Source organism: Schistocerca piceifrons, chromosome 2 (genome assembly GCF_021461385.2).
Source record: "Schistocerca piceifrons isolate TAMUIC-IGC-003096 chromosome 2, iqSchPice1.1, whole genome shotgun sequence".
Classification (NCBI taxonomy): Eukaryota; Metazoa; Arthropoda; class Insecta; order Orthoptera; family Acrididae; genus Schistocerca; species Schistocerca piceifrons.
In genome coordinates this window covers 73183755-73208213 of record NC_060139.1, presented here as the reverse complement: position 1 = coordinate 73208213, position 24459 = coordinate 73183755, and the positions used below count along the sequence as shown (strand labels likewise).

General features: G+C 42.7%; 1 protein-coding gene across 1 annotated transcript in view; it reads right to left on the bottom strand.

The window, feature by feature from the left end:
- The window catches only part of LOC124776288 (Golgi apparatus protein 1), a 160809-nt gene that overhangs the window by 41432 nt on the left and 94918 nt on the right, over nt 1-24459 (bottom strand). The window contains exons 11-13 of the mRNA XM_047251197.1: nt 14955-15140; nt 10421-10621; nt 5006-5125 (exon numbers count right to left, since the gene is read on the bottom strand). Of these exons, the coding sequence (XP_047107153.1) occupies nt 5006-5125; nt 10421-10621; nt 14955-15140 (507 nt within the window). The remainder of the gene's footprint in view (nt 1-5005; nt 5126-10420; nt 10622-14954; nt 15141-24459) is intronic.

Genomic DNA, 24459 nt, shown 5'->3' with positions numbered 1-24459 from the left:
AGACTTCTGACTCCCTCTGTAACTACTGTGTGTTTTGGCATCGTTACTCTGTCACTGATGGTGTTCTATTCCTTGATATGGACTATTCAGCTCGTCACATAGTGGTTCTCTTGGCTCTCGATTCGGAGATCTAGCAATTGCTGTACGCTGATCACTGGTTGGGTGTCATGCACTAAGGTGTTAGCCCACCACCATGTTTTTTGACCTGGTTTTGACGGAAGCATTACTCGTTTGGTTACAGCATGTTCTCAATGCACATTGCAGCAAGCTGCCCCATGGGCAGCGTTGTCTCCATGCCCACAATCTCTGCAGGCCTGGGACTGTCTCCATATAAATTTTGCCAGCCCTTTCCTTAATGCATACTCGCTAATAGTAACTGATGCATTCTCTCCGTTTCAGTATGTTGTTCACTGCCTGTCAACATTGGCCCCTGCAACCTTTGTAGCCCTTTAAAAATGTTTTACATCGAAGGACTTCCAGCAATGTTGGTCTCTAAAAATGGCCCTCAGTTTGTGTCATCGGAGTTTACCACCTCCTGCGATGCCCACGGGATTTACCACATTTGCATCCCGCCCTTCCATCTGCAGTCCAACAGTGAGGCAAAAAGGCTAGTTAGGACATTCAAAGCGCAAATGAAAAAGTGTGTGACTTGGTCCCCATGCGACGTTGCCTTGGATCTTCCTATCTGTTCACGCTGTGCGGTGACAACAGCCCCAACGAACTGCTCCACGGGTGTCAACCCTGGATGCTTCTGCTCTCTCCTGTGGCCCAGCCAGAGAGACCAACCCATGCAGTCATCATCCCATTTCCAGCCTGGGCATGCAGGTTTGTTCATCACCCAAAATGGATTCCTGCCGCCATATCTCCCAATGCTGTGGCTGCATCTCTGCGATGTCTGTATGGAGGAGGGCCTCTGCGCACGTGATTACGACCAGTTGTGCCTGCATGTGAACAACTGGGCAACTCCTGCTGCAACACCGATGTCGCCATGACAGACTGTGTGACCTGTAGCTATCTCTTCCACCTCAGCCACCAACTGTGTGGGCACCACCACCACCACCACCAGGCCCTGGGCCTGATGTGGACATGGAGCTCACGCCAAGGTCACCCATCCTACTGTATGTGTTCAAACAAGAAGGCAGACTGCGACACTGCCCATGCCCCAAGTACTTCCAACCATAAGCCCGAGTATCAGCACGTCATCTCAGTCAGAGTCTCGCAGAGGAAGACGCTGTGGACATCTCTAGAATCCAAGCTGTTCTACAAGGGAAGAGGAATGAAGTAATGTGCGCACATTTGAAAGCTGCATGCATTAGCAGTGTGTTGTCATCTGTGTGAGTGCGCCATGAAAGAGCAACACTGTGAACTTCCGACAGAGCCTGCCGCAGGTGAATGCCTATTGAAACCCTGCCGTGATCTGGGATAAAACAAATGACTATACCTTTACAAGTATTGAATTGGCAAAAGTAAAAATTTACCAATGTTTACTGTGAATAAGTCTGAACATTCACAAAAAATTTAAAGAAAATTGGTCAGTCAAGTAGGCACATTTTCTGAAGTTAAGACTACTTGGCATGGAATGCCCAACTAGTTTTTCAGGCTTTAATAGCTTGCCTTAAGGAGGCACTGTGTTTGACAACATACACTGTTGTTCTGCCCATAGCAGTAGCAACTGACGTCTTTGTCCACAGTACCAGCGCAATCATGTCATACGAGTAGCCCGACAGCACTGAGTGCCCTATGGCATATGCTTCTAAGAGTTTGTCTGCTTCTCAGCAATGCTATTTTCCAGTAAGTGCGAGGCCTTTACTGGGATTTATGCAGTTCAGAAATTTAAATTATTCCTTTATGGACATAAATTTCATCTTTTCACAGATCATTGCCCATTGCTCACCGCCTTTGGCCCCAACCATTGTTTACCAGACTGGACCATCCATTGCCGGAGGTGCTGGGCACTATGCTTGTCTAGCTTTCATTATTCTATCCACTATCGAGCAGCAACATTACTTGCAAATCCATTAACACTGCCCTGATATATAACTTACCAAACGAAAGCGCTGGCAGGTTGGTAGACACACAAACAAACACAAACATACACACAAAGTTCAAGCTTTCGCAACCAACAGTTGCTTCATCAGGAAAGAGGGAAGGAGAGGGAAAGACGAAAGGATGTGGGTTTTAAGGGAGAAGGTAAGGAGTCATTCCAATCCCGGGAGCGGAAAGACTTACCTTAGGGGGGAAAAAAGGACAGGTATACACTCGCACACACACACACATATCCATCCGCACATACACAGTCCCTTAAAACCCACATCCTTTCGTCTTTCCCTCTCCTTCCCTCTTTCCTGATGAAGCAACCGTTTGTTGCGAAAGCTTGAATTTTGTGTGTATGTTTGTGTGTCTATCGAACTGCCAGCACTTTCGTTTGGTAAGTCACATCATCTATAAAAACAAAGTTGATGTGACTTACCAAACGAAAGCGCTGGCACGTCGATAGACACACAAACAAACACAAACATACACACAAAATTCTAGCTTTCGCAACCAACGGTTGCCTCGTCAGGACAGAGGGAAGGAGAGGGAAAGATGAAAGGATTTGGGTTTTAAGGGAGAGGGTAAGAAATCATTCCAATCCCAGGAGCGGAAAGACTTACCTTAGGGGGAAAAAAGGACGGGTATACACCCGCGCATACACACACATATCCTTCCACACATATACATACACAAGCAGACATATACAGAGGCAAAGAGTTTGGGCAGAGATGTCAGTCGAGGCGGAAGTGCAGAGGCAAAGATGTTGTTGAATGGCAGGTGAGGTATGAGTGGCGGCAACTTTAAATTAGTGGAGATTGAGGCCTGGTGGATAATGGGAAGAGAGGATATATTGAAGAGCAAGTTCCCATCTCCGGAGTTCGGATAGGTTGGTGTTAGTGGGAAGTATCCAGATAACCCGGACGGTGTAACACTGTGCCAAGATGTGCTGGCCGTGCACTAAGGCATGTTTAGCCGCAGGGTGATCCTCATTACCAACAAACACTGCCTATGTCCATTCATGCGAATGGACAGTTTGGCAAACGAATCTGCTCCAGTCCGGAATCCCTGAACCATTACACCAACAACTTGACAACAGCTTTCGCATCCCGCAACTACCCTCCCGACCTGGTACAGAAGCAAATAACCAGAGCCACTTCCTCATCCTCTCAAACCCAGAACCTCCCACAGAAGAACCACAAAAGTGCCCCACTTGTGACAGGATACTTTCCGGGACTGGATCAGACTCTGAATGTGGCTCTCCAGCAGGGATACGACTTCCTCAAATCCTGCCCTGAAATGAGATCCATCCTTCATGAAATCCTCCCCACTCCACCAAGAGTGTCTTTCCGCCGTCCACCTAACCTTCGTAACCTCTTAGTTCATCCCTATGAAATCCCCAAACCACCTTCCCTACCCTCTGGCTCCTACCCTTGTAACCGCCCCCGGTGTAAAACCTGTCCCATGTACCCTCCCACCACCACCTACTCCAGTCCTGTAACCCAGAAGGTGTACACGATCAAAGGCAGAGCCACGTGTGAAAGCACCCACGTGATCTACCAACTGACCTGCCTACACTGTGACGCATTCTATGTGGGAATGACCAGCAACAAACTGTCCATTCGCATGAATGGACACAGGCAGACAGTGTTTGTTGGTAATGAGGATCACCCTGTGGCTAAACATGCCTTGGTGAACGGCCAGCACATCATGGCACAGTGTTACACCGTCCGGGTTATCTGGATACTTCCCACTAACACCGACCTATCCGAACTCCAGAGATGGGAACTTGCTCTTCAATATATCCTCTCTTCCCGTTATCCACCAGGCCTCAATCTCCGCTAATTTAAAGTTGCCGCCACTCATACCTCACCTGTCATTCAACAACATCTTTGCCTCTGCACTTCCGCCTCGACTGACATCTCTGCCCAAACTCTTTGCCTCTGTATATGTCTGCTTGTGTCTGTATATGTGTGTGTGTGCGCGCGAGTGTATACCCGTCCTTTTTTCCCCCTAAGGTAAGTCTTTCCGCTCCCGGGATTGGAATGACTCCTTACCCTCTCCCTTAAAACCCACATCCTTTCGTCTTTCCCTCTCCTTCCCTCTTTCCTGATGAGGCAACAGTTTGTTGCGAAAGCTTGAATTTTGTGTGTATGTCGACCTGCCAGCACTTTCATTTGGTAAGTCACAGGGAAACATTCCACGTAGGAAAAATAAAATTCTAGCTTTCACAACCAACGGTTGCTTCGTCAGGAAAGAGGGAAAGACGAAAGACGAGATTTGTTCTTTGGCCCAAACACGCTCAGACGTCGTCGTTTCTTTGATGCTTCCACTTAGCCACATGCCAGACAAATTCTGTCATTGATGATAGTTCATTTAATTAACTAACTTCAAAATTTCAGCTCATCTAATAAATCAATAATAATGTTAATATGTGATTCAACATCATTGTCATCGGAGTTAATTTCAACTGAAAATATTTTTCATAATAAAAGTGGATTAGCATATACCTTTCTGCTCAAAGATTTGGTATACAATTTCCACAAGTTGTAGGCACTTTTGTCTTTGAATACTCTAAATGGTTATCCAAAATTTGTTGTATTATTTACAGCATACACTTCCTCTAACTTCTATGATATTCTTCCAGTAGGCGTCTCTTCTCTGCATATTGTGAGCTTTATTTGCTTGAATAAGCTTTACTACTGTTGGCTAGGATCTTTCAACAACATTCACTAACTCAAGGTCACTGAAGAGAGTTTATATCATAATTTTCTATTTGCTGACATCTGTGTTATCAAAAGGAAGGTATTCTACTTTTTTCTGCATCTCAAATGGATATATTTTAATTTTTTATTTGAGGAGCCTCTGTCTGACAAGTAACAAATGCTGATCACTATAAAAATGTTAATTGTACATTCTGCATTATTAGGCGCACCATTCAAAAAGGAAAGCTCATTGTCTGTGATGATCTTACCTCCTTTCTGCACATGGTTGCAAGAAGAGGGTTCAGTCTGTAGTTCAAAGCAGCTTCACGAAGTATGTTAGTCATTTCAGACTCACAATCTTGACTCAGCTTTTGTTCCCGAAATTTCACCTGTTAAGACAAGTCTGATTACAAACAATTCAAAGGAAAACAATACATTAACATCCACAAAATGATACTTAACCAAGAAATTTTTTGGAATAAAACAAAATGTGCAAAATATGTAAAAATAAAAAGGGTACTGGTTAATAACATAATCAGCCACTTCTAAAATAGAGGCCACCTGGCGCAGGCTGGTGATTCTCCGAGGAAACAGTATTATTTAAGCGATCGCAAATGAGCACTCAGTCTATTCTGTAACCTGTATTAATGTTGTACATTCAATGTGTTCAGTGCTACACGTAACCTGTACATCGCGGTATCTTATGTTGGATCTATGAAGTTCTATGTTCCATAAATCATGTTTGTTCTTGCTGTAACAAGGGGGGAGGGGAGAGGGGAGAGGGGAGAGGGGGGAAGGGGGAGGGGGGAGGGGAAGGAATGAAAACTTTGCTAGCTTTCATTCGTTTTGTGCACTTGTCAATTACTCAGCACTCCTACTATTGGTGAGTGGTCTTTTTCACTCCTAAATCATTATACTCAACCACGACTTTCCATTATCATGTTTCTGTTGTGGTCTTCAGTCAGAAGACTAGTTTGATGCAGCTCTCCATGTTACTCTATCCTGTGCAAGTCCCTTCATCTCTGTATTAACTACTCCAACCTATATCCTTCTGAATCTGTTTACTGTAGTCATCTGTTCATATCCGTCACGATTTTCATCCCCTACACCACTCTCCAATACCAAATTGATGATCCCTTGAAGTCTCAAAATGTAGCCTATCAACCAGTCCCTTCTTTTACTCAGGTTGTGCCACAAATTTCTTCTCTCCCCATTTATATTCAGTATCTCCTCATTAGTTATATGATCTACAGATCTAATCTTCAGCATTCTTCTGTAGCACAAGTCTCTATTCTCTTCTTGTCCAAACTGTTTATCATCCATGTTTCAGAACTACACATGGCTTCACTCTACACAAATACTTTCAAAAAAGACTTCCTAACATTTGAATTTGTATTCGATATTAACAAATTCCCTTTCTTTGTTTTTCTTGTCATTGCCAGTTTACATTTTATATCCTCTCTACTTCGATGATAATCAGTTATTTAGCTGCCTATTATCATATTTAGATATGTCTACTTGGTCTGTGTCACAGAGGCCATATGCTGTAATTCACTTGGTAGTCAACACAGTACTTGTGCATACTCGGTCACCTGACAGCATCTCGTTGCAGGTGACTGACATGTGAAGGGCACAGGATGGGTCTGACCGATATGGCTCAAACTGTGAGAGTAGAAGCAGCTAGACGATCCTTTCAATTTCCTTGGATATCTCACCTGAGTGAGCCATAGGAAAAGAGAAAATGCCCTTTCAAGAGTTTTGTGTAGACAGAGAGGGATGTTTCAGCTAAGTCTACAGACTGGAAATTCAGCAATTTGATGCACACTCCCCGCGCACCCACACACACACACACACACACACACACACACACACACACACACACACACACACACACACACACACACGTGCTTTTATTGTATGCAGTTCTATTTTATTTCTAACAGGTTCCATCTTCAAGTACAAATGTGAACAATGATGATTACGATACTTCTCATACTTTGGACTCCTTGAATACAGAAAGAAAGTGATTGACTTTGCTAATGCTCACCCAAATGAATTACCTTCAAATTTGGAGGAAAGAAATAGAACAAGGTGGAACTAGAAAAGACAAAAATGCATTCATTAACTCAAGCATGGGAAAGATCTCAGGATGCATGAAGCCGTCGCGAACAAGTGACAAGTAGAACATTACAATAATGGACAATGGCAGTCGCATCCCTTATTTGTCAGAAAAAGTTTGGTTTATTGCTAGTGGACACATGGATGGCATCCTTCAAACATAAAAATTCAATAAGACAGCAAAAAAATCACAAAATTCATGTTGCATCTTCAAAAGAAACAGTGGAAACAGCAGAGAAGTTTTGTAAACAGACAAGATGCCTGTATGAATCAACGTATAACACGACCCTGGATTACAAGGGTACAGCTAATGCTTTAGCGAAAAGACACAATCTCTCCAAAACCTTCCACTCTTATAGAGTGCAACAAAGTTCAACCGCTTCAGGGAAACTGTTATCTGTTGTATTTTTGTGTATGTAAGAGCTTGCCAATAAATTTGGTCCTAAAGTTGCTGATACCATCAAGAAGTTAGAAGAAGAATATAACAACGTAATCATTACTGTCTCAAAGTCAGGAAAACTACCAAAGGAGCTTTACACAAAATTCTTGGAAACAACATTAAAACCAGACACTGCGTACGACAAATTCCTTGTGGTGGTGGATTTGTGGGGTGACCGAGCAGACCTGACATTGTATGATGAGATATTCATCATTGAGGAGCTTGACGCGACTTTACTGTGAATATCATTCAATTAAAATTTACTCCTCTTGCTCAACCCTGTAACGTACACTATGTGATCAAAAGTATCCGGACGTCCCCCCCTCCCTCCCAAAACATATGTTTTTCATATTAGGTGCATTGTGCTACCACCTACTGCCAGATGCTCCATATCAGCAACCTCAGTAGTCATTACACATCATGAGAGAGCAGATTGGGGTGCTCTGTGGAGCACATGGAGTTCGAACATGGTCAGGTGATTGGTGGGTGTCAATTGTGTCATATGTCTGTACGCGAGATTTCCACACTCCTAAACATCCCTAGGTCCACTGTTTCCAATGTGATAGTGAAGTGGAAACGTGAATGGACATGTACAGCACGAAAGCATACAGGCCAACCTCATTTGTTGACTGACAGAGACTGCCGACAGCTGAAGACAGTCATAATGTGTAATAGGCAGATGTCTATCCAGACCATCACACAGGAATTCCAAAGTGCGTCAGGATCCACTGCAAGTACTATGACACTTAGACAGGAGGTGAGAAAACTTGGATTTCATGGTTGAGCGGCTGCTCATAAGCCACACGTTATGCTGGTAAATGCCAAACAATGTTTCGCTTGGTGTAAGGAGCGTAAACATTGGACAATTGAACAGTGGAAAAACATTGTGTGGAGTGATGAATCACAGAATAACGTACCAATCTTTTTGGAGACCTAAAATATCCACTGTTTGATTCAAATGGATGCCATAAATAATATTATGAAATTGCTACTCACCATAAGTGGAGGTGCTGAGTCTGGCTTCAGCTGCCAGAGACTGTAGTCGTGTGTGTGTGTGTGTGTGTGTGTGTGTGTGTGTGTGTGTGTGTGTATTTTCGACAAAGGCCTTGTTGGCCAAAAGCTCATTCTGTGACAGTCTTTTTTGGTGCCTATCGCAATTCAACATCTCCCCTACATGGTGTACAGCAACTATCCTTTTCATAGATTTTGTGACAGTCTTTTTGTGGTGCCTATTGTGACTCAGCATCTCCACTATATGATGAGTAGCAACTATCCTTTTCATAATATTGTTATATTCCATCCTGGATTTTCCAATGTTGGATTCCCTAAACAATGACATAGCTTAATATATTAATTTATCAACCAGAGATAATTTTATTACAATGAGTATTCTGTGTGTCCCTACTTGACAGAAAATAAAGTTCCATGAGCACATTTGTCAATATTACAATAATCTATACACATTACTAATTTGAAGTCCCAAGTCATGTTTTTCTGCCTGTAAATGAATGCTAATTTGAGGAAATTCTGTGGAGATTTTGAAATAATTTTCACTTATAGTTTGAACAATTCACAGGGAACATTTGTGTACACTATCTATTACTGCTTCACCACACAAGTTGTCTGGTTGTAGATGCTTAATGCTACCTGTGCAAAGTGTGAGTAAGTGACTAGTACCTGTTATAGATTTGTGTTTGGGACAAAGCAAGCTGGGATATTTTTACTTTCCCTCTTGTTTTGCCATCTGCCTCCTTAACTTCGTTTTTTTCTTTTTAATTAATCGCCATTAACATATGTGAGTATAATCTGCATTTTCATAAAAGAGAAAGATTGGCCCTCAGTTTTAAAGAATATAACACAAGATCTCATTTTGTACTAAGTTTTATGTATGTAATTGGTTTTCTCATTTATTTTGACTATTCCTAGTTAATATCTTTTGTTATAGGGTGAAATCAGTAATTGTTTCATAACTTCAATTCTATTGTTGACTTATAAACAAATATAAATTCTGTACTAATTATAAACATTTGGGAACAAATAATAATTTTCAAGGATCTATTTGGCTCTATTCAAAAACATGTTAGCAAAGCCAGCCCTTAATTGATTCCAAAGTAACTAACAATTTTGTCAAAAGTATTGTTTGTGTAATGATATTTGTTAATTTCATCATTTAAACAAATAATTTGGCCTAACCCTTGAAGTAAAAGAAACTGTTAAAAGAAACTAATTTTTTGATGTATTCAGTTAATTTAATGAGTTAAGTTTTAACTGTAATTTCTGTAAATTAAACTTGAAACAATGTGTAGTTCCAGCACATATTATTGTGAGGATATATATGGGCCCGATTTCTGGTCACGAGAGCGTCAGTCCACGGCCAAGTTTCAGACGAGAAACCTGTACTGGTTAGATCAACAACAATGCATCCGTGAAAGAAGTGTAACACACTTAAGCCGTGTGTTAAAACAATGACTGTGTCTGTTCCATACGTACCTTATTATTCCTCAAGAAATGTGTGTATTAATGAGGCTTATCGAAAGTAAACAGTAGTGCACTGGCTGTATTAAATGTGTATATTGGGAGGGGGGGGGGGGGGGGGGCAGACGTGAAAAGTAAAAGTAAACAACTGTGAAACGCAAATGTGCACCTGTCGGCTACATCATTTAAAGTAGTCTGTGTTTGACTTTCAAACCCCCCATTTTTCAGCCAGTATAGCAACACAGTACGTCAATGCCGAGGACAACAAACAAAGAAATAAAGCAGGTGAACGTCACATGTTCAGCACAGCCTATTTAAATTAAATATGTAATCTGTTATGTGATCGAAATCACAGGCGTAACAGTTCCTAAAAGTAAGTGCAATCTATTGGCAAAATTTGTCATAAATGATAATAAAAAATAAAACTGACTTACTTCCCATTCCTGCCAGAAAGAGAGAGAGAGAGAGAGAGAGAGAGAGAGAGAGAGAGAGAGAGAGAGAGAGACCACATCATTACCCTAAATAGTGTCATGACCTCCAAAATAAGAAATGAATACACCAAATGGCAACATCTCCTTAGATAAGGTAATAATTAATAATGAGGAATATTTATTTATATATAGAAAAACATCGGATTCATATGGTCACTTACTTTTAGACATTTTACAACTTTCCCATTTAGTTCCTTTTCTTCCTTTTCAGAGGCAACAATGTCTGCACAAAATTTGGATATATCCATTCGACAACTTTTCTGCAGCAGTGGATTAAAGCGATAGTCGGAACTCTGTTCAATCATTCTGCGAACTACAATGGATTTGCATTTTGAATCAAATGTTGGATCATCCTTGTACCTCTGTAATTTGAAAGAGAGAGAGTGTCACTAAAAAACAGCAGTAGCAACACAGAACTTGGGTATCTTTTAATTAAACATGGTGCTTTGTGAACAATAACAACACAGCCAACTTATATGGATAAATACAACAGGTATAGAAACATTTGTTGTTGTTGTTGTGGTCTTCAGTCCTGAGACTGGTTTGATGCAGCTCTCCATGCTACTCTATCCTGTGCAAGCTTTTTCATCTCCCAGTACCTACTGCAACCTACATCCTTCTGAATCTGCTTAGTGTATTCATCTCTTGGTCTCCCTCTACGATTTTTACCCTCCACGCTGCCCTCCAATACTAAATTGGTGATCCCTTGATGCCTCAGAACATGTCCTACCAACCGATCCCTTCTTCTGGTCAAGTTGTGCCACAAACTTCTCTTCTCCCCAATCCTATTCAATACTTCCTCATTAGTTATGTGATCTACCCATCTAATCTTCAGCATTCTTCTGTAGCACCACATTTCGAAAGCTTCTATTCTCTTCTTGTCCAAACTATTTATCATCCATGTTTCACTTCCATACATGGCTACACTCCATACGAATACTTTCAGAAAAGACTTCCTGACACTTAAATCAATACTGGATGTTAACAAATTCCTCTTCTCCAGAAACGCTTTCCTTGCCATTGCCAGCCTACATTTTATATCCTCTCTACTTCGACCATCATCAGTTATTTTGCTCCCCAAATAGCAAAACTCCTTTACTACTTTAAGTGCCTCATTTCCTAATCTAATTCCCTCATCATCACCCGACTTAATTAGACTACATTCCATTATCCTCGTTTTGCTTTTGTTGATGTTCATCTTATATCCTCCTTTCAAGACACTGTCCATTCCATTCAACTGCTCTTCCAAGTCCTTTGCTGTCTCTGACAGAATTACAATGTCATCGGCGAACCTCAAAGTTTTTATTTCTTCTCCATGAATTTTAATACCTACTCCGAATTTTTCTTTTGTTTCCTTTACTGCTTGCTCAATATACAGATTGAACAACATCGGGGAGAGGCTACAAGCCTGTCTTACTCCCTTCCCAACCACTGCTTCCCTTTCATGTCCCTCGACTCTTATAACTGCCATCTGGTTTCTATACAAATTGTAAATAGCCTTTCGCTCCCTGTATTTTACCCCTGCCACCTTTAGAATTTGAAAGAGAGTATTCCAGTCAACATTGTCAAAAGCTTTCTCTAAGTCTACAAATGCTAGAAACGTAGGTTTGCCTTTCCTTAATCTTTCTTCTAAGATAAGTCGTAAGGTCAGTATTGCCTCACGTGTTCCAGTGTTTCTACGGAATCCAAACTGATCTTCCCCGAGGTTGGCTTCTACATTACTCTAACATTAATAACACAGAACTGTAAAACAGTCATTTAATATAACACAATAACTGTCAAGCTACACATCTATAAAAAGGAAAAATTTGTTAAATCCAACAAAGGAGAATGAGACATTGGCCTCTGCTGTGAAAAATTTTGTATTTTATTATTACAACTAGAAGTCTTTATGTTTATAGGGGTAAATCACTTAACTAAACAAATAAATTAAAACAAAATTATTAACAGTACTTAAAGTCTGTGTGTGCATAAATAAACAATGTCTGACAGTAACAAGCATTTTCAGGGCAACAGGAGGGCAGAAATCACATCTTTTTTTTAAATAGAAACATGTCATTTGAATCATTAACACCCAGAACAAATTTTAAGGTAAGCAATTACAAACAAAAATACAGAGAAGTACAATACTTTTCACTGAGATGGACCGTAACAGTGTCACATCACAGTTGCAGCAAATGAATTTCATATTTGGCATAAGGCAATGACAGTGGATTAATGACACTGTAAAGCAAACTGGGAACTGAATTACATTTGATAGATATATTTGGAAATAGTACCGAAAGATGAGATTTGCAATCAGTACATATCATTTATGGAATGGAGTTTATGGCACCAAAATTACGGGATGAATGGAAATGTTTTAAATAGTATAACAAGCACATGTATTCTTCATTAAAGAAGGGCCTCTTACAGCAAGGAAAACCCACTCCCTTACCCCCTCCTCTTGCATTGGTATCAAGAAGTGGATCACCTATAACAACATCCACAAAGTTTTTAGCAATGTCAAGATTCAGATATTCTAGATGGCTAACTGCTGTCCAGCCATTTCCTATGTCATGGAAAATAATGACTAGTGCTTGATCTCTGGTTATGACATGATGATGAATTCAGAAAAGAACTTTCTTTCAAATGTCTTGTAACTGCAAACTGCTATTGCTTACTCCTGGAATCACTTATGCCTGCGTTATGATGAATGAATGAGCGAAAGATCATCTAAAATCAACTGCTCACTTGACGAAAGATGCATACTCTAAGATGGAAAGTTGCACAGGTCGAGTGGCGGATACATATGGGGTGCGCGCAGAATGCGTGTCCCGACCACTTCTGGGGCTGCCTGCATTGCCACCCGCACAGCCCCCACCAGTCAGCCCGCACGCTATTTGTTCGTTTCTTTCATCAGTCAACTCGACTGAATCAAGTTATCGAGTAGTTGTACTTTCCTATGTAGCATGTCCTATGTAGCATGTGCATCCGCGTCATCGTATTTTATATGTTTCTGTCTGGCACACAGATAGCCAACACATACCTACGAGAAAAGTCGCGGCCAGTCTAGTGATCTCGGTACGTTATTCTGTATGAGATTTGTTCAAGAAAGTCGCGAATATTCTGTTTTCTTGTACAGAGAACCTTTGATACGTAGCATTATAAACACGGACTATTTGACGAATAGGAAGCTAGTTTACATTCAGAAGCAGAAAGAGAACCACAATTGAAACTTTTTTTATATCATAAGATGGCATTGTCTTGTATATGTGTATAATCAGTTTAAGTAAAATTTTCTTAACCTTTTGTATGTCACTTGATTATTTTTTTATCACGGTAAAAGTAAAGGTAGCTCAAGATATCTTTAGCACTCCCTCCTTGAGGTTTTCCTGTATCCACTAAATTACAAGCCCATATCATTAACATGCAGCATGATTTTGGAATATATATTGTGTTCAAACATTATGAATTACTTCGAAGAGAATGGTCTATTGAAAAACAGATTTAGAAAACATTGTTTTAGTGAAACACTAATTAGCTCTTTACTCACATGAAGAGCTGAGTGCTATCAGGAAGGGATGCTACCATTTATTGCCTAGTAAACTCCCCAGAGAATCACAACAAATTGCAAAATGATTTAGAAAAGATATCTGAATGGTGTGTAAACTGGCAATTGACCCTAAATAATGAGAAGTGTGAGGTCATCTGCATGAGTGCTAACAGGAATCTGTTAAACTTTGTTTACATGATAAATCAGTCAAATAAAAAGGCCATAAATTCAATTAAAAACCTAGGAATTACAAATACAAGCAATTTAAATTGGAAAGAACACACAGAAAATGTTGCGGGGAAGGCAAACCAAAGACTGCATTTATTGGCAGAACACTTACAAAATGTAACAGATCTACTAAAGAGACTACCTACACTACACTTGTCCATCCTCTTTTAGAGAACAGCTGCGCAGTCTGGGATTGCGACCAGATAGGATTAATGGAGTTCATTGAGAAAGTTCAAAGATCAGCACATTTGTATTATCCCAAAATAGGGGACACAGTGTCATAGACATGATACAGAATTTTGGATGGACAACAATAAAACAAAGGCATTTTTCATTGCAGCGGAATCTTCTCACACAATTTCAATCACCAACTTTCTCCTCCGAATGTGAAAATATTTTGATGACAATGACCTACATAGGGAGAAATGATCATCATAATAAAATAAGGGAAATCAGAGTTCACATGGAAAGATATAGGTGTTTGTTTTTCCGTGCATTGTTTGAAACTGGAATAATAGAGAATTTTTGTGAAGGCGGTTTGATGAACCCTCTGCCAGGCACTTAAGTGCGATTTGCACAATACAGATGTAGACGTAGATGTAAGAATTGCTCTTTAGCTTCTGGTGTCGACACAGTACACTGTTGGTCTGGTCTGGCATCACCTAAGATGTATGTGGAGAATATATTTGCCTCGTAAAATAGTCAATAGGTGTACAATATTTCATAAAGGTCTGCTAGTATACTGGGCAGTTTACCCCTAGCATGGCTTAAACTATTGTTCTCTCATTTATTTGACATCTAACACAAGCTTTTGAGTTCCAACCAGTAAATATTTACATAATTATTTGTCCAATTTATTAAACCTATTTTGTTAGTAGTGACTGTCAGAAATTGTGTGAGATGAAATATTAATCTTAGACAACATAAATTACCTTAAGGCAGATCAACGCCTGTGAAGGATCTTCACCATGGCAAAACTGATTAATCATATGCCTGCAAGTTGTGATAAGTGCATAATCAACAGAGCTATCTTGTAGTTCTTGGCGTTCTACATTGAAAATAACCATGTGACATCCATCTGACAGTTTATCCTTGTTTATTTGAAGGCATTCCAAAGTCTATGAACGAAAATATAAATGTGTAAGTAAAACATTTGAATAAACAATGTAAATAACAAGATCAACTTACAAGTAGTCAATATGGTGACTGTATTGATAGAAAAACATTGTAAGTATTATAAAAATAGTCAGCATAACAGTTTCTACAGCACACAATAAAGTTGTATAATTTCATCTTGTACAAAATAAATCTATTTTGCCAGATTCTACATGTCCAACTGCCCAGGTGAAAGGAGCAAACAGCAGCAACAGTTTGTGTTGTACACAGGGTTCAGTTTAGTGCTTTTCTCATGAGCTTCCATAATGAAGTGAATATTTCCTGTGTTTTTATCTGACTTATTACTGTTACTTGATAATTAGAGCTTGCATTTCTATTTAGAGTTTCAGGTTTTATGTATGCTGTGTTTCTAGTGAAAGGTGACAGTTGATACAATTATTTTCAGTAGTGTAATTTATTTTTGATTTGAGAGCATGTGTATTTTGCAACCTTAGTGTATAGTGCAAATTTAGTAGAGCATATTTTAGTGTTTGTTTATTCTTCTCATTTATATTTTGTGGACATCTCAACTTTAGCAGTGCCACAGCCTGGAAGTTTTCTCTCTTGTTGAGGTCTTTTTGTTCTTCTCCATTAGTCCTGCCTGCTCTGTTTGTATTTTTTTGAAATTTTATATAGTTTTATACACAGTACAATAAGGATAGGGGGTGCTCTTTTTGTGTATGGAGACTGAGAATTGGTCACTGTCAAAAACAGTCGAAAGCTACGTTGGCTATAATTGACACGTTCCTGGCTACTGCTCAAGGCTGCGGCTGCACTGGGCACTAGTGATGAGACCTGGGACACACTCTGTGCTGCTGGAACCACTTTATCAACTGTCTTCCAATACACAACATTTGGCAGTTTGCCTTTATTTGAAAGCAAGTGGCAGACAGTGATTGGTTCACATATCTCTGGCCAGACGGCAAAACTGGGAACTGGTAGTATGGCTGGCTCCTTATTTATGGCTTAGCAACAGGTACGAGATGCTACTCAATGTTGATAACACTTTTGACCCAGCACAGGATGTCTCTCTTGTTGGGTTTGTTGGTTGGACTGGAGAAGGGACCAAACTACGTGGTCATCAGTCCCTCTGACCTTGAAATAACTAAAACTGATAAAACCTCACACTATAAGAGGGAACTACTACAATGGTCATAACATTACAAACAATTGACAGAGAAGGAAGGAAGAAGGCAGAAGAAGAGAGGAGGGAAAGAAAGTGACAAATGGCAGGAGCATAAAGGAAGAAGCACAGGTAGACAAGATAGACACTCAAGATAAAACAGACCCAACAAGGAAAGGAGTGGGAAGGCAGAGGGAGGGGGTGAACCACCAAGTCCACTCGAAGCCAGTCCAATCGGGGCGAAGGGGGGAGCAAGACGGCCTGCCACCCCTCCATCCACCGATAAGGTTGAAGGTCCCACCCTCCAATAGAGCGATAAAAAAACCCCATTACGAAGAAACTGTAAAACAAGATCAGCCACTGAGGCATTGTCAGCTAACACCAGAGGTAGCGAGTCAGGAAAGCTAAGAGTCCGTTGCAGGGCAGTTAAGTTGGGACAGTCCAATAAGAGGTGAACCACACTCAACATCGATCCACAACGACAGAGGAGGGGGGGGGGGGGGTCATCATGACAGAGGAGATAACCATGAGTCAGTCAAGTATGGCCGATACAGAGCCGGCAAAGGACGACAGAGGCCTTATGAGAGGCAAGTAAGGAGAACCGCCATGTAGTTGTAGAATCCTTTATTGCCCTGAGCTTGTTCGGCGAAGAAAGAGTGTGCTAGTCTGCATTCCAAAGTCCCAAAATCTGACATGTAATGCCGAGCGAAGGTCTATTACCAGAATGTCAATAGCAAGAGATGGCATGTTAGTAGCAAATTAAGCCAGTCGATCAGCAAGTTCATTGCCAGGGATCCCAACATGGCCTGGGGTCCAAATGAAAACCACTGGGCATTCACATTGATCAAGGAGAGAAAGGGAGTCCTGGATAGCTATGACCAATGGGTGGCGAGGGAAGCACAGGCCGATAACTTGCAAACTGCTCAAGGAGTAAGCACAGATAGTGAAAGACAGTCCTGAGCAGAGGTGGACAGGGTCCAGTGTGCACAAGATGGCTACCAATTCTGCAGTAAAAACACTACAGCCATCTGGCAAGGAATGAAGTTCCATATCTTGCATAGGTGTAAGCTTAACCAGTGTGACCAGCAACCATGGAGCCATCAGTATAAATCACTTCAGAACCCTGGAATGAACTGAGGAGACAGTAGAATTGGTGGTGGAGGGCCTCCGGAGGGACAGAATCCTTTGAATTTATGGGGAGATCAAGACAGAGCTGTGGCCGAGAGAGGCACCACGGAGGGGTACGTGCATGAGTGGAGAAAAGAGTCGTTAAAGGGAAGTGCTGGAGCTCAGAAAAGAGCAACTGAATGCAGGCAGCCATGGTAAGCCCACATCGTGGCCGCTGCCGCGGGAGGTTGATCTCCATGTCTGGATAAAGGAGACCATAATTAAGGTGCTTTGGGGTGCAGCAAATGTGAAGCGCGTAAGATATCAGCTGTCGTTGGTGCAAAACTTGCAGCAGTGGAATCCCCGCCTCTGCGAGAAGGCCAATCACAGGGCTAGTCCAGAAGGCACCAGTCGCAAGTCATACCCCACAATGGTGGATGGTGACGCAGAACCATAGACAGGACTCCCATAGTCTAAACGAGACTGGACCAGTGCTTTGTACAATCCCAGAAGAATAGAGCAGTCTGCACCCCAGGTGGTATTGCACAGACCTGTAAGAACACTGAGATTTAACCAGCACATCCTCTTCAGCTGGTAAAGATGAGGGAGCCATGTCAACCGGGCATCGAAGACCAGACCCAAGAAGCGATGGGTGTCCACCACCTCGAGGGACTGGCCATCAAGGAACAGGTCCATATGGGGATGGACTGTACAGCGATGGCAGAAATGCATGACACACAACTTGGCCAACGAAAACTGAAAACCATGGGAGAGAGCCCAAGATTGCACCCGGTAGATTGCCCCATGTAGACGGCGTTCTGCAGTGCCCATAACAGAGGAAGCGACATAGATACAAAACTCGACAGCATACAAAGAGGGGGACACTGTCGGCCCAGCAGACGCAACCAGTCCATTTTTGGCTATGAGAAGGAGAGGGATGCTTAGCACGCAACCCTGTGGAACCTCATTTTCTTGGTGATGGGAAGTTCTGTAGGAGGAACCAACTTGGACCCAGAAAGAGCAACAAGAAAGAAAGTTATGGATAAAAATGGGCAGAGTGCCACGAAGGCCCCATTTGTGAAGGCTGGGAGGATGTGGTGGCACCAGGTGGTATCGTAGGCTTTATGCAAGTCAAAGAAGACTGCATTGAGGTGCTGCCGATGGGCAAAAGCCGACCGGAGAGCAGACTCCAGGAGGACCAAATTATCCACTGTAGAGCGGTCACAGCGAAAACCACCTTGTGTCTATGACAATAGGTCGCAGGATTCTAGGATCCAAACCAGCCGCTTGTAGAGGGTGTTGGTAAGGCTAATTGGACAGTAGCTATCCAACTGAAGAGGTGGCTTCCCAGGCTTCAACACTGGAATAACAATGCTTTCCTCCCACTGGGTAGGAAATACCCCCTCACTCCACAGACGATTGAAAAGGGTCAGTATACGACGGTAGCCAGCCACCAATAAGTGTTGGAGCATTTGGTTATGTTTCCAATCTGGTCCAGGAGCCATGTTGGGAAAAGGTCAAGGGTGCTGGCGAACACCCACTCACTAAATGGAGCATTATAAGGCTCCACGCAGTGAGAAACAAAAGACAAAGGCAGTCGTTCTGAGTGCTCTTCCAGGAGGAAGAACGTGGGCGGTTACTGAGTTGATGCAGAGGCTTGGGCAAAGTGTTGAGCAAAATGCTCTGCGACAAAGTCCAGATGGGTAAGGACAACATCATGCACAAAATTCCTGCAGTGCCGGTGGGATGACGACAGCCAAAAATTCGCCTGAGTTTCGCCCAGACTTGTGAAGAGAGGGTGTGCGGTCCTATGGCAGCCGCAAATCGTTTCCAGCAAATCAGTTTCTGAAATTTGATTGTATAGCAGGCCCAGGCACAGAATCGTTTAAAGACCAGAAGGAGAGCAGCAGAAGGGTGCCGCGTGTTGAAGAGCACGGCGGCAGTCTTTTATGGCCACAGCAATTTTTGGAGTCAACCAAGGGACCATATTCCGACGGGGGGAACCCGAGGAAGAAGGGATGGCTGAAACAGCTGCGGAAAGGATGGCGGCAGTCGAAATCTGTGAAGACTCATCAATAATGCTGTGTGGTAGTACAGGGGGGATGGTAGCAGAGGAGAAGGCACCCCAATTGGCTTTAGAGAAGGCCCACCTGGGAGGGTGATGGAGCAAGATACACTGAAGTAAGTTCAAAACAATCGGGTAATGATCGCTGTCACATAGGTCATCGTGGACACCCCACTGAATGGAGGGAAGAAGGCCGCGATTGCAGATGGAGAGGTCAATGGCAGAGAAAGTGCCTTGTGCCACGCTAAAGTGTGTGGGAGTGCCAGTGTTTAGTAGACAGAGGGCAAGTCCTGCCAGAACTGCTTCAACTGTCCTGCCCAGGGCAGTAGTCATGTGACTATGCCAAAAAGGGTTGTGGGTGTTAAAGTCCCCTAGAAGCACGAAGGGGCAGGAAGGGAGAAGGGAGTTGTTGAAGAAGGGTGGTTAGAGCAAGGGATGTGGGTTTTGTCAGGCGGGAGGTAGAGATTACAGATTGTGATTGGAGTGGCCAGATGGACCCTGACAGCAATTGCTTATAGAGTGGTATGGAGGGGAACTCATTTACTAACAATGTCCTTGCGCACCAAGGTGCAAACACCACCAGAAGCACACAAGGGGGCAATTCGGTTCTGACAGAAAGTGTGGAACCCACGAAGCGTGGGTGAGTAAGAACTGACAAAATGGATCTCCTGGAGAGCAACGCAAGCAGCAGAGTAGGAGGAAAGAAGGGGCTGCAACTCCGGGAGTTGACACAAATATCCATTACAATTTCACTGGAAGATTCTCAAGCTGGAGTCCAAATGGGAAGCGAACGGACCGGGGCCGGTCACGCCGTCGAGTCACCATCCATCACCGATAAGGATGGGGTAATGTCCATATAGGTGGGATCAGACTCTGTTGGTTCACTGGCTGGAGGAGGGGAAGGCAGCACCTCAGGGGGTACCAGAGGGGCCTTGCCCTTGTTGTTCTGTTTCTACTTCTTCTCTTGTGAAGGAAGAGAAGGGCAGACTGCAGTGAGGTCAGGCACAGATTATACTTGGCAAATCTTGGTGCCCACCGGCCGTAGATTACAGATTACATGGCCGATGTGGAGCTGCAGATCGCCTTTTGGGGGGGGGGGGGACCTCGTTGCACACAGTGGATAAATCGAACTACTCGCCGCTCGAGGTTTGCACGGAGCTCCTCGTCAGCTTGAAGAAGAAGAAGAAGATCGTAGTGGACAATGATGCCCTGTACTGAGTTCAAAGATTGGTGGGATGCGACGGAGACTGAGATGTCACCGAGATGGTCACAAGTACGCAGGGCGTCAGACTGGGTAGCAGAAGATGTCTTTATGAGCAAAGAACCGGACCGCATTTTACTCAAGGATTACACTTCGCCATACTTATCTTCAATCGTCTTCATGAAAAACAAAGGCTTGGTCATGGAAAAACTTTTGCCATCTGTCTTGGTACAAACCAGGTACCGAGGGAAAGGTTTCAACCCAAGCCGGTGAGCTTGACCCTCTTCCCAGGGGGCGGTCAGGGAGGGGACGGCTGAAGGATCAGAAGAAGGAGTGTCATGTCTTCTATCATTCGTAGAGACGGTCACAGAATGGCCAGGATGTTGACGCTTTTGTCGCTTCATGTGCAAGGCGTCCACCTTAGTACCACCCACTCTGACCAGGGGCTCACCCCCTGGATGCCACCCAGCCACAGCAAGAGCCGTCTGGCACGGCAGCCACTGCCGGGAGTTCTGATGCCCCAAAGTGAAAAAGGGGAAAAGAGAGGGGAGGGGGGAGAGGAGCCTGCACCATGGAAACTAGGTTGGGAGTTCATCCCCAAATGGATCACACTGAACGGAAAATGTTGGAAATGGAGGTCAAACCCCAAAGAGACCAAGAACGCCAAAAAGGAGAGGGAAACAGCAAACTAAACAATAGCACATACCAAAAACAAGGCTGGGAGGATAGCCAGGTTGATATGAAGAAGTACACCAAGAGGGAAGGGAGGGGGTAGGGAGAAAGGAGCAAGGACAGGGAGGAGAGGAACAGGGACGGTAATGCAATCTGGAAAAGGAAGGATACTGCAATAGCTCGGGGCCCCATGCGCACCACACACGTACCCACAAAAGGGACTGTGGGCCCCTGAGAGGTCTCTGTTGTCGGGCCATGGCCAATTTTCCTGTCCACTCTGGACAAGTGTGAAGCGTGTATATGTTAATCACTGGGAGCTCTAAAGTTACGCAGGAAATGGAGCGCCTCAAGGAACTAGCATCCAGATCAATAAAGTATGCCTATGTGTACTTGGTATGTTTGCTGGGAGACTTGGAGAAGGCTTTGCCAGTGGTTACTGAACACTCTGGGTGCAACCAGCTGCAAATTGTTCCAACTTGATGCCTCCTGCTTGCATTCTGATGGCATCTTCAGTTTCATTCGGCAGATGATCAATTTGGTGAAGGTAGGTAGGGTCCAAATGCAGTCTCAGACATTTCTCTGACAATATCAGATTCGAATTTCTAGACATCTGCTATCGGGTACATAACTGTAAGGTTCCCTCAATAGGTCAAGCATGCCTGATGAACTCAAAGATTGATTGGCTGTTATTCTGAGAGAGTAGTTGTCCTTACATACTAGAAATCAGAACGGAAATATGATATTAGTAAACTGGAAGAGAATAGATGGTAAGGTCGGAGAATTAGTATCACTTATCAAAGGTTATGCCCCCCCCCCCCCCCCCCGCCCCCCCATGAACCATGGACCTTGCCGTTGGTGGGGAGGCTTGTGTGCCTCAACGATACAGATAGCCGTACCATAGGTTAAACCACAACGGAGGGGTATCTTTTGAGAGGCCAGACAAACATGTGGTTCCTGAAGAGGGACAGCAGCCTTTTGAGTAGTTGCAGGGGCAACAGTCTGGATGATTGACTGATCTGGCTTTGTAACACTAACAAAAACGGCCTTGCTATTGTGGTACTGTGAACAGCTGAAAGCAAGGGGCTGTCATTTTTCCCGAGGGCATGCAGCTTTACTGTAAGATTAAATGATGATGGCATCCTCTTGGATAAAATATTCCAGAGGTAAAATAGTCCCCCATTCGGATCTCCGGGCGGGGACTACTCAAGAGGACATCGTTATCAGGAGAAAGAAAACTGGCGTTCTACGGATCGGAGTGTGGAATGTCAGATCCCTTAACCGGGCAGGTAGATTAGAAAATTTAAAAAGGGAAATGGATAGGTTAAAGTTAGATATAGTGGGAATTAGTGAAGTTCGGTGGCAGGAGGAACAAGACTTTTGGTCAGGTGAATACAGGGTTATAAATACAAAATCAAATAGGGGTAATGCAGGAGTAACTTTAATAATGAATAAAAAAAATAGGAGTGCAGGTAAGCTACTACAAACAGCATAGTGAACGCATTATTGTGGCCAAGATAGACACGAAGCCCATGCCTACTACAGTAGTACAAGTTTATATGCCAACTAGCTCTGCAGATGATGAAGAAACTGATGAAATGTATGACGAGATAAAAGAAATTATTCAGGTAGTGAAGGGAGACGAAAATTTAATAGTCATGGGTGACTGGAATTCGACAGTAGGAAAAGGAAGAGAAGGAAACATACCGCATTTACTCGAATCTAAGCCGCACCCGAATCTAAGCCGCACCCGAAAAATGAGACTCGAAATAAAGGGAAAAAAAATTTCCCGAATCTAAGCCGCACCTGAAATTTGAGACTCGAAATTCAAGGGGAGAGAATAGTTTAAGGCCGCACCTCCAAATCGAAACAAAGTTGGTCCATTGTAATATGAGAGACAATTTAGGTCGAATGAATGGCGATACACCTACAGTAGTTTGGTTCGAGTCGTAAGCTTAGCAGTTAAGCTTTACCAGGCAGCCACTGCTATGCGTCAGGCGCTCCGTCCATATTTATACGGGTACCCTTCCTTTTTCACGTGCTTCCTCTGGTTTGAATCGATTGCTTATTTTGCTTTGATCTGATAAGTGCCGTTTTCTTTGTTATAGGTGTTTACGTCACTGTAAGCTGAAAATATATTACTGTACTGTGTCATGCATTGTTCGTTGCATTCTGATAGTGCGTGTTTACGGCCTGTCGCCGCTCGCGGCATGGCTTGCTTTTGTGCGCGCTACCACCGCTTACAATAAAAAAAAAAAAATTTACAGGAGAGGAATCATCTCATTGGCGAAACAATGGCAAGAGACTGCTATTTGTTGTTACTCTGCTGCTTTCTTTGATAATAATCAACAAGAACCAAATAATAGACTGCGTATAATAGAACAAGTTCTGAACGAGAGTTAGGCGAAAATTTTTCTCCGTTTGAAAATCTTTGCGGCCGCTTCTTTAGTACATCAAATTCTGCACAGAAATGAGAGCCATCTTAGATTTAAAAATCTAGTCAGTTGCCATGCTTCATTTCTGACAGTATCACTATTAGACATAAGAACAATACAAATATAAACATGAAATGATACATATATTCTTCCGCGTTTGCTGTTGTCTCACTCTAGTTTCGTAGTTTATTAGGCAGACAGGATTTAAATGAGATAGCAGCAAACACAAAAGAATACATGGCAAAATGTTTATATTCGTATTATTCTTATGGTGAAGAGAATACTGTATGTGGTTCATATTTCATCAGGTTCCTATTTATTAGCAACCATCTCTTCTCACAGGTAGGAAAAAATTCTGAACGTAGAGTTGGCCATATTGACAAACATCCCAAACAGTCTTGCCAGTCGGATTTTCATGGTACATTGAAATTCTGCTACATTTGAAGATGAACAATACGGAATTTGTATTTACTTCGTTGGATAATGTATGAAAATGCAGTGGTCGAAACTCGGGGCGGAGAAAAAAAGCTCGTCTTCCACCTTTTTTTAAAATTTATTTACTGACGCAGAGGTTTTGGCGCCAGTATTTATCTTTGTGCCTACAAAGCATGCTTGTCTAGTGCTACATATATTCGACAGCAGAAGTTAGTTGTCGCGGCACCTACCAACATTTTTGAGAACT